The sequence below is a fragment of the Propithecus coquereli genome, unplaced genomic scaffold (assembly GCF_000956105.1).
Source record: "Propithecus coquereli isolate 6110/MARCELLA unplaced genomic scaffold, Pcoq_1.0 Scaffold142, whole genome shotgun sequence".
Lineage (NCBI taxonomy): Eukaryota > Metazoa > Chordata > Mammalia > Primates > Indriidae > Propithecus > Propithecus coquereli.
In genome coordinates this window covers 7638983-7653466 of record NW_012138525.1, presented here as the reverse complement: position 1 = coordinate 7653466, position 14484 = coordinate 7638983, and the positions used below count along the sequence as shown (strand labels likewise).

Sequence of the window (14484 nt, the reverse complement as noted above, 5' to 3'; positions counted from 1 at the left end):
CCAGAGAGCTAGGATTACAGGTGTGAGCCACCGCACCCGGCCTGACATAGTCCTTTGACCTTGAGGCTGGAATAAGACTATCAAAAAATTTACACAATAGGGTGCAATAACTGCCCACAAATAGGGAGCACAGAGCGGGAGATACTTTCTGCCACAGGCTTTATCACTCACAGGTGGCCAGGTTGGGGGAGGCTCCCAGGCTGAGGGATGACCAGTGGAGATGTGGACAGCCTGCTCCATTCAGGGAACTGTAACTCCTCAGAAGCCAAAGTGATGGGTTTAGGTCAAGAAATGAGACTAGAAAGTTAGGCAAAAGGGCCAGATCACTTTTTTTTCTTTTTGAGACAGGGTCATGTTCTATTGCCTAGTGGGGTGATCACAGCTCACCACAACCTCCAATTCTGGGGCTCAGGCAATCCTCCTGCCTCAGCCTCCTGAGTAGTTGGGACTACAGATGCGCACCACCATGCCCAGCCAATTTTTTCTATTTTTTGTAGAGATAGGGTCTTGCTATATTGCCCAGGCTGGTTTTAAACTCCTGGCCTCAAGAGATCCTCCTTCCTTAGCCACCCAAAGTGCTGGGATTCCAGGTGTGAGCCACCATGCCAAGCCTATGAAAGGTGTTTTAATGCTGCAAAAAAGGAGTTTGAATTTTATTCTGTAGGTTACGTTTTTCAAAGTGGGTTCTTCTAAACCCTGGCATTAGACTTACCTGGGGTGGTTGGTAAATTTGAGGCCGTATTCCAGGCCTGTTGAAATCAAAATTTCTAGGGGTAGGGCAAGAGATATATTCTTTAAACAAACTCCCCAAGTAACTCCTATGTACACTAAACTTTATAATAATGATGATGACACAATAATAATGATTATAATATTAATAGCTGACATATATTGAGACCCTACTATGTTCCAATCATCCTTCTAAGGACTTTACATATTATAACTTATTTAATCCTAACAATAGTTCTACGCACTTGAAACTCGGACTTGGGGAGGGGCAAGGGCAACATACATAACCTAAACATCTGTGCCTCCATAATATCCTGAAATAAAAAACAAAAAAAAAACAATAGTTCTGAGTTTGGTACCATAATAAAAATAATTTTACAGGGGAAGAAACAAATACAAAGAGATTAAGTTACTTCCTCTGTGTCACAAGCTAGCAAGAGGAGGCGGGATACAAACATAAGCAGTCTGATTCTAGAAATCAATTTGGAACTCACACTGTACTCACTATAGACTGTTTAAAGGAACTGTGGAAGATGTTTAAGGGAATGATACAGTCATAAGTGCTATTTAGGAGATCAGTTTGGCAGTGAGCATGTAAGACTATATCAGAGGATGAAGGAGGAGAGACTGATGCTGAGTAGGCCAGTCTGGAGCCTTCTAACATAGAATTAGGCTACAGTTGCTGGAAACCTGGAAGTACAACAGTGGCAGTGGAGAGAGAGATATTTACTTGAAAGTGATTGAAGACAGAAAATGAAAGTGTAATCTAGGATGAGGCCAGCTGTGGTGGCTCACACCTGTAATCCTAGCACTTTGGGAGGCTGAGGAGGGAGGATCACTTGAGGCCAGGAGTTCAAGACTAGCCTGAGCAACATAGCAAGACCTTGTCTCTACAAAAAATTAAAAAATTAGCCAGGTGTGGTGATGTGCACCTGTAGTCCCAGTTACTCAGGAGGCTGAGACAGGAGGATTGCTTGAGCGTAGGAGTTCGAGGCTGTAGTGAGTTATGATCAAGCCACTGTACTCCAGCCTGGGTGACAGAGCGAGACCTTGTTTCTAACAATAACAATAATAATAACCTAGGACAAGTGCTGAGGCCTTGCTTTGTCACTTTTGTCATGTGAGGCCAATCATTGGGCTACAAAGAGAAGGAGGAGCAGAATGTGGGCAGAACACTGACCAAGGTTAATTCTTGCTCATGCCAAAGGGCAGACGGTAGCTACTTCCCTTGGCCAATGGAGAGTGCAAAAGTGTGGGGAAGAGAGCAGTGTGGTAAGGTAAGACAGCCCAAATGGTGGAAATCACTAGGTGCAGTTGACTGGTGATAAGGATGCCATCTGTTCACATGTGTCTCTGAACAAAGCTCTTCCTTTCCCTGAGAAAAGCATGCCGCACACAGGGAACCTGAGGCTGTTTCTCATGTAAGCACGACAATGCAAAGTTGTAGAGGGCTCTCTTCTGACTGAGCTGTTTGCTGGCAGTCCAGCTCTGAAACTCTAGGATTTCTGGAATCACCAGAGAGCGAAAGTTACCTCTTTCAGAAGTTCTTGCACATGCTCTTCTCCTGATAAGTTTTGTTCTAGTCTCTTCTCCAAGGATGCGACCTTCTCTTGCAAATGTGTGATAACTTTCTCTTTCTCTTGAGTTTCAGTCGTGACCTGCAGGTGAAAGCAGAGATCATACTGTATTATAAGCCCTCTCCTACCTTCCTTCCTTCCTGCCTCCTCTTGGGCCATTACATTTCTGTGAAATTCTGTTCTCGCTGCCTCCTGGAACAACATACAGCTAAGGAATCTTCCTTGAAAATGAGACACAGAAGATGCAAGATCAGAACCCACTGACACTCAGGGATCCAGTTCAGACCTAGTGCAGCAAGAGGCAAACATTTTTCCCAATGTAAGCAACTGACAGTCTGAAAAGGAACAAAGCCATTACCTACCTGGTAGAGGTAACAGAGCTAATCCCATCCAAGAAGCTCCCAGCCTGCTCTGCAATGACCTACATAACAATGCTCCTGGAAGTCAAGGGGTTAGATGAAGCATTAACAATGCCAACATAGCTGCTTTAAGGCTGGAGAGAGAACTTCTGAAATGATGATATTCACCCTGGCTCAGGGCACAGCTGAGCCAGGGCCCTTCACACCTTGGCTCCAGACCAACAGCTACCCACTTCATTTCAGTCTATCTCTTTAGCAATGATGGTAGTGGTAATGGTGGCAGGTTGGGACTAACTTTGTTCCTTTCACTACTACCAATCTTCAAATGCTGCTCAATGTCAAAGCAGAGACTCCAAGAAGCTTTGAATACACAAGTTCTTAGACCCCTAGTGGTCCCTGCATCCACAAAGGATGCCCATTCTTCTCCCCTAGAAAGGGCTGTATGGCATCAAAATCTCATTGTGAAGACTTGTACCTCCTTACAATACTCTTCTCCCTCAAATTCCCTCATCTTATGCTTCTGTTGCTCCATCTTAAGCCACAGACTTTCATGTTCAGTTTGCAACCTGGCCAATCTTTCCTCAGAATAAGATGTGGCAACCTGGGCCTAGGGGTGCCATTCTGAATCTCATAGGCGTGACAACAGAGGTAGTAGTGGAGGGGAATCGAAGACTGGATTCACAACCCCACAACTTGATACACTTTTAACAAGTCTAAACTTTATCTGCTGTTTTCTGGGGATACAATCTGACACAGTTCCTGATCCACAGAAGCCTGGAGGCTGGTGATGGAGGCACATATACACACAACTGTTTATAAAACAGTATAATCATGGACACAACAGATGGACACACAAGGTGCTATGAGATGTCAGAGGCAGGAGGAATTAACTATCTGGGAGAATCAGATCAGGCCTCCTAAACGGGCAAGTCCAGGTGGAAGGGTGTGGGAGAGGAGCAGGAATTCTGGGTAAAGCGCAGCATATGTAAAGAGGTAACAGACAAGTACAGCAAGACCAGGAGGCTGGGTGGGATGAAAGAGGAGCTGAACACAATTCCCAAGTCTTTGGCTCAGACGCCTGGGTAACATTAGGCGAGGCAGATAACACAGGAGGGAAAGTGAGTTTGCTACACACATCATATACAAGTCATTGTGTTAGGCAAAGTTGGGGACAGAAAAAGAATCAGTTACCAAGTTCCATTTAGTCTTCCTGTGCAATATATCAAGGTGCAACCTCCTTCTCCAGGCTGGCTGACTTACTGCAAGTCCCCTGCACCTCCCATGGACCACTGGAATAGCACCAAGCCACGCTTCCTGACGCCAAGCCTGCCCTTTCCTTATGACTGCCCCTCACCCACTCCCTCGCCAAGTCTAGGCCTCACAGTTACAGTCCTAGAATGCAGACTGTATCAAGATTGGGTGTGTGGACACTGGATTCAGACAGACATGAGTCTGAATCCTGGCTCTGTTGTTTATTTCATCTGTGTGACCTTGGACAAATCATTTAGCCTCTCAGATCTCAGAGGCTCATTTGTATTATCTTTAAAATGGGAAAACAATGTTTAACCAAAGGGTAGTTGTGAGCATTTGATGAGTCCCTATATGTAAAGCACTTGAATACTGAGCACAGGCTAACTGTTCAGCTATTTATGTTAAAGATTCGCTAATGAATATTTGTGGAGTTTCACTTTCACTATTTACACAAACTGGCCCCTGCATACCTCTCCAGCCTTTTCTAGCACCACTTCTACTTCCTCTCCGATCTCTGGCCATGTAGCTATCCTTTCGCTTCTCCCAACATGCCTTTATCCCTCTTCACTATAAAATGTATTTATTTAAATAAAGTGAGATGATTTCCATAAAAATATTATGTTAAGTACAATACAGGTTGGAAAAGGCATAAATTGGGAAATGCAAAGATAATGGCTGCAGCTGAGGAATTACTATCAGAGTAAAAAAACTGTAATTGTGAACATTGTGGATTAAATAAAAACACAGTGGAAAGAATTAAAGTAAAATTTTGTTCATTTGGCAAGAATGAACAAGAAAAAAATAGAAAATGCGTAAGCACTGCTAAGAAGGAAGAGAGGGTAGCAATTAAAAAGAAGAGAGGCAGGGCACAGAAGCTCACACCTATAGTCCTAGCACTTTGGGAGGCTAAGGTAGGTGGATCGCTTGAGGCCAGGAGTTCAGGATCAGCCTGAGCAACATAGGAAGAGTCTCTACAAAAAAACCAACAAAAAAATTAGCCGGGCATGATGGATGGCATGTGCCCTGTAGTCCCAGCTACTCGGGAGGCTGAGGCAGGAGGATCACTTGAGCCCAGGAGTTTGAGGCTGCTGTGAGCTATGACTATGCCACTACACTCCAACCTGGGTGACAGAGTAAGCTCCTGTTTCAAAAAAAATAAAAAAGAAGAAAAGAAAAAAAAGAATATAAGGAACATAATACCAAAAATACTGAACTTATAGCAAATGGACAATTATGTAGAAAAATATAAACTAACAAAACTAACTCAGCGCCAGGCACAGTGACTCACGCCTATAATTCTAGTACTCTGGGAGGCCAAAGCGGGGGGACTGCTTGAGCTCAGGAGTTTGAGACCAGCCTGAGTAAGAGTGAGTAAGATCCCATCTCTAAAAAAACTGACTTGGGGAGGAAATATGTACAATTAGAATAATTCTATTATCATTAAAGAAATCTATTCAGTAATTTAAAATCTTCACATAAAGATAGTAAGAAATCCAATGGTTTTATGGTAAGTTCTAGCAAACATTCAAGGACCCCAAAATTATAACCGTACACAAACTATCCCAACATACAGAAAAAGACCAAAAATTCACCATCCTTCTATAGGGCGAACATATTCTACTTACGTTTTGCAAATCAACAGAGAGCTGCTGAATGAGTGCTTGAAGCTCTTGTTCCTTTTGTTCCAGGGCTGTGATCTTATTTTCTGCACCTGTCTTTGAAGCTATCACATGATCTCTTCATTGAAAAAAAGCAGATAATGAACACATTTGGCTATCTCATCTAAGACACAATCTTCCGAAGAAAGAATACAAATGATTCCTTCTATGTCAGGGCTGTAAGCATTACTAGCCACATGAAGGTTATCAATGGAAAAAGACTCCCTGGCTCTCTCTGAAGCAGAAGCCAAAAAAGAAAAAGTCCACCCCAAAAGTCCTGATGCACTTTTGCTTACTTAATAGATTATAAACTGAAATCACATGAAATTGCTCAGCAAGGTTGAAACTATTCTGAGCCCAGGCAGGTAAAGAGAGAAAGGGTTGGAGTAGGATGGGCCCTGAGTCCTCAGCAGGTAAGGACACGTCCAGAAGCTTTTGCTAGTGCCAGAATCGGAAAGTGCTGTGACGAACAATGGGAAAAGGTGGGTGGGCCACGGTCAGAGCTGCGCTAACATGTCTTCCCAAGGGCCCCACAGACCAAGCAAGAACCTCTGCTCTTCCAGCGTTGAGTAGTGTCTCTGCAGTTCTTCTAGCTTCTGGCTTAAGTCTGATGACATCTGATTGGAGGTCATCAACTCCTCCTGGGTGTGACTAAGTTCTCTGGTTCGTGCCTCCAATTCATGCTCCATTTTCCCCAGACTTTCTTCTTTTTTTAAAAGCTGATACAAAGATACAAAGTTTCATTGAGCTACTGCTAAGAAATACGCTTTTAAAAAAATCTAGCTGGGTGCAGTGGCACACGCCTATAATCCCAGCTACTTTGGGAGGCTGGGGCAGAATTGCTTGAGCCCAGGAGTATGAGGCTGCAGTGAGCTATGATCACGCCGGTGAACAGCTACTGCACTCCAGTCTGGGTAGCTTAGCAAGACACCGTTTCTTAAAAAAAAAAAAAAAAAAATCTGGACTAACAGCCAAACTTTTGTAACATTTTTGTGGGGCTATAAGGGGGTTTGTATGTTCAGGAGTTTAAAAAAAAAAAAGGAAAAGAGAAAGGAAATACATTTTAAACAGAACTTTCCCATTTTAATAAATTTTAAAACATACAAATATGATTATTATCAAATACTACTGGGGTATGTTTATCAGTAATAAGAGAGTGATGGCCAGCAAAACCAGAATAAATAATCATCTATTCAGTATTTAGCTATTAAACCAAAAGTACATACCATGTGCTTCACTTTACTTAGTTCCTGCTGCTGGAACCCCTCTAATTCATCCATTTCATCTCTCCTTTGGAAAAGATTCAAACTCTGGTTCTTCATTTCTTGTAACTGAGCTGTCAGAAATCTTTTGTCCTATTGGGGAGATGACATCAACTCAGGCTACTAAAACTTTACGAATCTGTATTACAAAAGAGCAATTCTTAATAAAGGAAAAATCTTCAGGAAATCTTATGCCAATAGACAATAATAATACATTGATAATGGGAAGTGTTACAGTAATGTGACCAATATAGTATTATTTACAAATAAAGTCACGAATAAATGTGCTTTAAATAATTGTGATTAAGGGGAATAAGAACAACAGTTACATGAAACTTTAAAGTTCTTACATCTGCTTCACAAGTCCAGATACATATTTTACATGTCTATTCTTAGTGACATATTGAACTGGCTGAGAAACATGAATGACTGGAGTAAGACTGAATTCCCTAAAAAAAAATAAGTACAGGTAGATTAAATGTAGAACTGATTTTAGTAGTAAAAAAAAAAAAATCAGGTATCACTGGTGTCAGCAGGTTACAGGTTACTGAATGACAGCTTCTCGCAATGGACTCTCTTAAGGACTAACCCTACTGTTGTAGCTGCTAATTCTAAACTGAAAAGAAAATAACATCCCTAAAAAATCAGAGTGGCTTCAAAGATCAAAACAGATGTCTCACTACTCTTTCCTGGTCTGAAAAATTCCCCCAACTCCTCCTTTGAAATAATGAAACAAAGAGAAAATTACCTTAGTAAACCAAAGTAGGTTTGATTTGGTTCAGTCCTATATGGACACACTTTACCATAATTTTAAAAGATAAAAAAGCAGTTCAATGAGAATTTCAACTGCCATAATCTTAAAAGTTTCCTTTATGATAAGAAATCCTTAATCTAGCCCATACCTCCATCATTAACAGTATTTGTTTGGGGATTTTTTTCAAGCACAAGTTTCTTTGGGACTTGACTTTTCTATAATTCTTTCCTTAATAAAAATGTTAATGCATTCTGTTAGCTTGATAATCAGATTTCTACAAAACACAAAGAAAACAGCTGGCTTAACTTGGGTGTTTTATGGAAAGAATGGAACAATACTAAAAGTCATCTGTTTAATAAAAAGAGTACTTTAGAAGTACTCAGTGAAAAAAGGAATGAATTAGGTAACAGCATATTATTTGGGCTGAGAGAGTTGACTATTGATTATTTTGAAATTAAAATGTTTTTCCAATTGTAGGCTTGAAATTTCATCTTCTTGTTTATATGTGGGAGCCAGGAATAAACTACTTAAGGCACCTACACAGTGTTATGCAAGCTATGTTACAAGAGTAATCAATTTCCCTCATCTGTGTCTACCCAAGAGGTTCTTTTACATGCTCAATGCTGAGCCTTGAGAAATGCCCTCCTTCCCCACAGTGTCATCATGAAGTATTCCTATTGTTACCTCATTGCCAGTCAGAGCCCCAGCAGCAAACAGATGGCATACTCAAATTAGGTATTTTGAGGATGGTTTTTAATAAAGGTGCTTATCAATGCTGTGGGAGGGGTAAGACAGCCCAAAACATAATGTGCTAATAACAGTTGGGCATAAAGGCGCAGAAGGATGAAGAGGTTGGAGGGAGGGGAGAAGGAAATTAAAAAGAAAAAAAAAAAGAAAAAAGAAAAAAAAAAGATGAAAAGGTTACAAGAAATCCAGAGAGAGAAAAACTATGTCAAGAGGGAGAATCAAAGGTCCAACTGAAGCTGTGACAGTTGGCCGTGGGATGCAACTAACCAGAAGGGACCCCACATGGAGAAAGCTGGGGGTGTAAACATCCTGACTACACTCTTCTTCCACACACGGTTCTTTCAGTGTTCTCCACTGGCGGAACCCAAACGGAAGCCAGAGGGCATCTGAGCCCTTCTGATGATATAGTCTCTATTTGCCTTCAGGTACACAGAGAGTGGACAAAATATCAGGAGGGGCAAACAAAAGATACCCAGCACACTCTACAAGAAAGGGGAAGATGTAAGCACTTTCCAAATCAGTGTTGAATTATACAGTGCCCTGCTTCCAAGAGGAAGTATAGCAATATATCGGTTTCTGGAAAACATTCTAGAAACGTTTTCATTTTCTAAGCCCCAGAGATGAGACTAACATGACTAATGAGACAAAAACAAAGATCAACTAACCTTTTCAAGCTGATCCATCTTTTCTGACCATTCCTAAAACAAAACAATAAAAAAGTATAGTTTCCAGGGAAGAGTAATTGTGATACCAAGATTTTCAGAAAACAACCCAACTCTCCCAAAAGAACTAATGAAATAAAATGAAAAAGCAAATTAAAAAAAAAACCTATGAAGTTGGCTTAACATTAAGAAAGCCAAGAGTCCTAAAAGGAAAAGAAAATGAACTTTATATAAAATTCTAGAATACAAATATAAGCCTGAAAATTTTTACCAAGCAGGACACCCAAACAAAGCGGTATTTGCTGTTTGCTGTTCTTGAGACAGGATCTGGCTCTACTGCCTGGGCTAGAGTGCAGTGATGTCATCATAGCTCACTGCAACCTCCAACTCCTAAGCTCAAGAGATCATCCTGCCTTAGCCTCCCAAGTAGCTGGGACTACAGCCTTGCGCCACCATGCCTGGCTAATTTTTCTGTTTTTTGTAGGGACAGGGTCTTGCTGTTGCTCAGGCTGGTCTCAAACTCCTGGCCTCAAGCAATCCTCCCATCTCTGCCTCCCAAAGTGCTAGGATTACAGGTATGAGCCACTGCGCTTGGCCTGTATTTGATGTTCTTATGTAGCTTTTCAGCTTATTCCTGGGATTTCTCATGAACACTGTTATTATTTCTTGCGAGTGGTAGCTAGGATCAGCTGAGCTGGTAACTCCGCAACTAATGTTTAGAAATTAATTTACTAAAAGTTGGAGGGGGAGTCTTTGGCAGTCCCCAATAATTATTTTCCTTCTCATCTTGATTTTAACAACATGCTTTATGCCATCTGGCATAAGTCAAAGGAAAGGAATTATGCCCCTATTCACAAACCATAAAATAGTGGGAAAAACAAGCAAAAAGAAAACCATTGGTACAAAAAGTCTTAATTAGAATCCATCAATTTTAGATAATTTCTTCACTTATATACATTCATATCATAGTTATCCACTCCGTATTGGTGAATGATGTTTTTTTCTGGTCAGTAAATGTCCTAGATGATGAATAGACATAAACCAACCAACCACCCCACCTAGTGTATATAAAATAAAATATATATTTCTTAAATGAACCATAATAAATTGACCTTATCTTAATAAATCAGGATTATCAATTACAATATTGATGCTTTTCTTAAATTTAAAATGTCATTGATTATCTTGAACAAAATATATTAAATACTTCATAGTTATTGTAATAGCCAGTGATAGTATTATTATATTTTCCTTTCTTGGGGTCATTCACTCAGCATCTTCCAGTGGATGGTTCTATCGAGAGTACAGGAGTTCACCTCGTCCAGATGGTGGGGTTGAAGAAACGTGCAACAGAGGCAGGAAGAACTATGTACATTATCGATCATGACTAGCTTGATAGCATCTTCTCCACTAAAAAAGGCAAGTGTTTGGGGTTAGGCTTTGAAACAGGTTTTTAGAGAGCAGTGGCCTTTTTCCTTATTTTGGGTCTTGCCGTGAGATTACAGATACACTATTTCCCTTCTCAATTTTGCAAAGCTTCACAGATGCAGGGAATAATACTCTCACATGTTGGATACATTTCACGATTAAAATTGTAAAGTTTCTTGACTTTGTAAGAAAAGGCTAAACAAAATCTTAAAGAACTCACAACATTCCTTTTCTCCTAGTTTGTAAATATTTTCTACAGGTTTATGTCATGATTATTGAAATTACATCACTAAGTTTTAGTGACATGATCTTTCCACCAGTTTTAGGCAGTGTCGCATATAAAATACCTGGTCCTTTCTGGCTAATGCCAAAGCCAGTCCTTCTGCCATTTTGGCTCTGTTGGCTTGGAATGTCTCATTCTGCTCTTGAAATTTCCGCATGGAAGCTGTTAACAAAGAGGCTCTATTTCAGATATGAAAATATTTCAGCATGACAAATAATCCATGTGATTACTTTATAACTGTCACCTAATGAAAAAGACCAAGGTCACACAAGTGGATTATGAGACTAGGAAAAGCCTGATCTACCTTGACTTCCCAGAAGAATCTTTTGGCCTTAGTAATAGACCACAGTTTGTTTGTTTGTTTCCTTGTTATTTTTGTTTTTTTGTAGTAGTCAAGTATACACATTTAGGAAGATGTCAAAAGGTAAATTTTAAAATGGTACAATGACAGAACATTGAGTTAGGTAGTTTGCCAGAAAACGTCAGTTCTGTTGCTAGGTGATGACTACTACCACTTTATTAGAACTATAAAAACAAAAATCAAAACAAAAAAACTTCTTACTTTATTTTCCTTAAAAAAGCTTTAAATGTATATCAACAAAAAAATAACTTTCTACTTCTGTTAGCATCTTTCTTGGACGAAACCCAAAGGAGAACATATGATTTACAGTAGACTAAACAAAATGTATGCTCCATTGCTGTGAGGAATGATGGCAGAGATTTCTCCCAGTAACCAGTAATGAAGCTCCGGCTAGAACCCATCTCCTACTCTAGATCCAAGGGGTAGGTACTAGATTTTATTAAAACCTAACAGCAGCCAATAAATGGGTCAACTTGATAGAGACAAACTGATCCACATAATGACCTTCTGCTAGGAAGCATGCCCATAAGGTACATAAATGCCAAGTTGTATACTTATAAATATCAGACCAATGTTATCAACCTGATTAAGCAGTACACTATTTATAAAAAGAAGATCTGAACTCTCATGAAGGACAAACTTAACTATATACTATTGTTTCATTTCAAAAAACTAAATCCTAAAGAGATTTTAAAAAGCAGGAAAAAATACGTACAATCCTGGTGTTTTTCTAATGCAATTTCAAGCTTCTCTTTTATCTTCTGCAAGTTTCGGACCTGTTCAGCATAGTCTTGGGTGAGGAGGGTGACGCACATACCAAGAATGGACAAACATCAGGAAAGGTAGTTAATTAAACAAAAAAATGAGTGAAAATGATGATGATTTTCTTAACCTGAAAACCATTCCTGTTAAGGAAAGCTAGGCAGACAGCCTCCCACTTACAATGAACAACACAGGCAAACAGGTATAGTACAAACTATCCATGGTATAAATGGTGAATGCAAACAGGCAGATTTGTTTAGCCTTGATAGAAAGTAAGAATTAGGCTTGGTGTCGTCATTAGAAATGCCCTGCTATGAAAAACACAGTATTATCTCATGACGTAATTTCAAATCACAGTTTTCACTTCCCTTTCCAGCCTTAGCAGTAGGACAAATCAAAGGGAACTCACTAAACAGCTTGCTTAGAGTTATACAACTGAGCACCAGTGCTTAGGGTAATAGCAAACACCTTAGCACAGTATTGTCTTTATGGTGAAAAGTACTTAATTCTCTAGAAAAGTGAGCTCCCTTTTTACACAGGAACTGAGTTACCGATTGCATATTAAAGGTGAAAGTCAGAATTAATTACCTGTGTGGCCAAGGAAGACAGTATGTTATAATGAAAAAATAGATAGTAGTTCAAATCTCAACTCCTGGTGACCTTAAGCAAATAACTGGTCCTAAATATTAGTTTCTTCATATATTAAATAATATTAATTGTATCTACCTCAAAGGATGCATTATATAATGTGGTGTTTTACATGTCTTAAAGCACTTCACACAGTGTTCAATAAAAGGTGGCTGGTATCGTCATTGTTATTATACATACTAAGCCTGTGGGACAATACCCAAGACACAAGTGGGCCCAATAAATGTAAGTTCTCTTCCCTGTCATTTCTCTAACATAAGTCAACCCAATTATTCTTCCTTCTGTATTAGGGATGGTACATATTATTTTATAAATATCTCCCCAATGTTAAACAAATGTAAGGTTATTTCACCTCTGTTATATTATTTATGGGTAGGAATAAAAGGATAGTAACAATTGGGTTTTAAATAGACTGTAATTAAGAGAACGGACTCCGGCATCAAGTAAATCTGGATTTGGATCCCAGCTCTACCACTAACTACCCGTGTGACCTTAACCTTGCTAAGTCTAATAAGCCTACAGTGAGAACAACATAATTAACTGATATTTGTGAGCTATGCTATGAAACTTTGATAGCTATACAAATACAAATATTTCACAACAATTTGGTGAATTTTGGTTTGCTGCTCTCACTCCAATAAAATGGGCCAAGGACAAAAAGAGACACAGAAGCTATGGACCACTTTACAGGATGAAGTTTTCGAAATGTATCCACTGCCAGAAACCAAAATAGAAACTCACAATTCTATCATGAACATGCTCTGCTCAGGCAAAGGATTTAATGGCCGCTGTGTAAATTGTAAACTGCACACAAAAGATATAATGAGAGTTACACCATCTATACAGGTGTTGAACTTAGAAATTCCACTGAAAAGTGGCCCAAAGACCTAGAACAACACTTACACAGGTGATATGAGCTGTAGTAAGCAGCAACACAGCACCAAAACCTCTCTGGTGCTAATGAACCCAACATCTGTCGGCCATTCCCTATAAATACTATCCACCTCAAAGTAAGTATGCTAATGGTGGAAGATGGTCAAATCTATTCCATAAATTCTTCTAATATCTTTTATATCCATGGCTAGAAACCTCAGGAGAAGAAAAACAAAGTTTTTTCAAACACATTATTGAATTTATACCAGTCAGTATACTAAAAAAAGAAGAGAACAAAGGGGGTACACATTGCTTCTTTCTGACTAAGGAGATCAAAATGACATGTCAAAACAACTACAAAGTTATCCTATATGGCTGTATTATAGGGAAAGAGGGTCAGGCAAGGCACATTTCCTGTTATTTACTTTTTATGAGTTCTTAGACATACCAGAAAGTCTGGCCTCTAACTTCCGTATCTGTTCATTCCTTCTCAAAAGCTGGGATGAAAGATCTTCTCTGGAGCTGCTTCCATCCGAAGCCTGTTGAGATAGACACAAGGAGAGGTCATGTTCACGTGGGTTTTCAGCAGTGTGAGACCACAGTACTAAGCCAGAAAGTGACAATTCTTATTTTAGGTTTGGTTACACTTTAATTGTGATCATTGAATAGCTTAACATAACTGGGCCCTAGCTTCTCTACCTGGTAAGTAGAGGTCTCCTTCTCATAATGTGAAGGAAAGATAAGATGCTAAACAGATTAATCATGTGTATGTGTGTGCATGCTATTGAAATAAATGGTAGTAAATAAAAATCCATGATTGTATTACATCAACCATTATACATAATATAAAATATATATTTTCAATGATAGAAAAAATCACTTTATCTTTCCAGAGGTAAAGTTCTGGGATAAAGGGGAGAGGGTTCTTAAACAAGGGAACAAAGGCTGGTCTATGACTAAGAATCTTTCACTGAGGCTGGGCATGGTGGCTTATGCCTGTAATTCCAGCACTCTGGGAGGCTGAGGCAGGGAGTGCTGTGGCGTCAGGCTAGCTCACAGCAACCTCAAACTCCTGGGCTCAAGCAATCCTTCTGCCTCAGCCTCCCAAGGAGCTGGGACTACAGGCATGC

At 39.7% G+C, this 14484-nt stretch overlaps 1 protein-coding gene across 1 annotated transcript in view; it reads right to left on the bottom strand.

Annotated features, from left to right (window-relative positions):
- Positions 1 to 14484, bottom strand: part of GOLGA1 (golgin A1) — a 44467-nt gene that overhangs the window by 23790 nt on the left and 6193 nt on the right. Inside the window, exons 3-10 of the mRNA XM_012639656.1 lie at positions 13803 to 13893; positions 11787 to 11861; positions 10775 to 10872; positions 9003 to 9035; positions 6801 to 6929; positions 6124 to 6293; positions 5542 to 5653; positions 2262 to 2387 (exon numbers count right to left, since the gene is read on the bottom strand). Of these exons, the coding sequence (XP_012495110.1) occupies positions 2262 to 2387; positions 5542 to 5653; positions 6124 to 6293; positions 6801 to 6929; positions 9003 to 9035; positions 10775 to 10872; positions 11787 to 11861; positions 13803 to 13893 (834 nt within the window). The remainder of the gene's footprint in view (positions 1 to 2261; positions 2388 to 5541; positions 5654 to 6123; positions 6294 to 6800; positions 6930 to 9002; positions 9036 to 10774; positions 10873 to 11786; positions 11862 to 13802; positions 13894 to 14484) is intronic.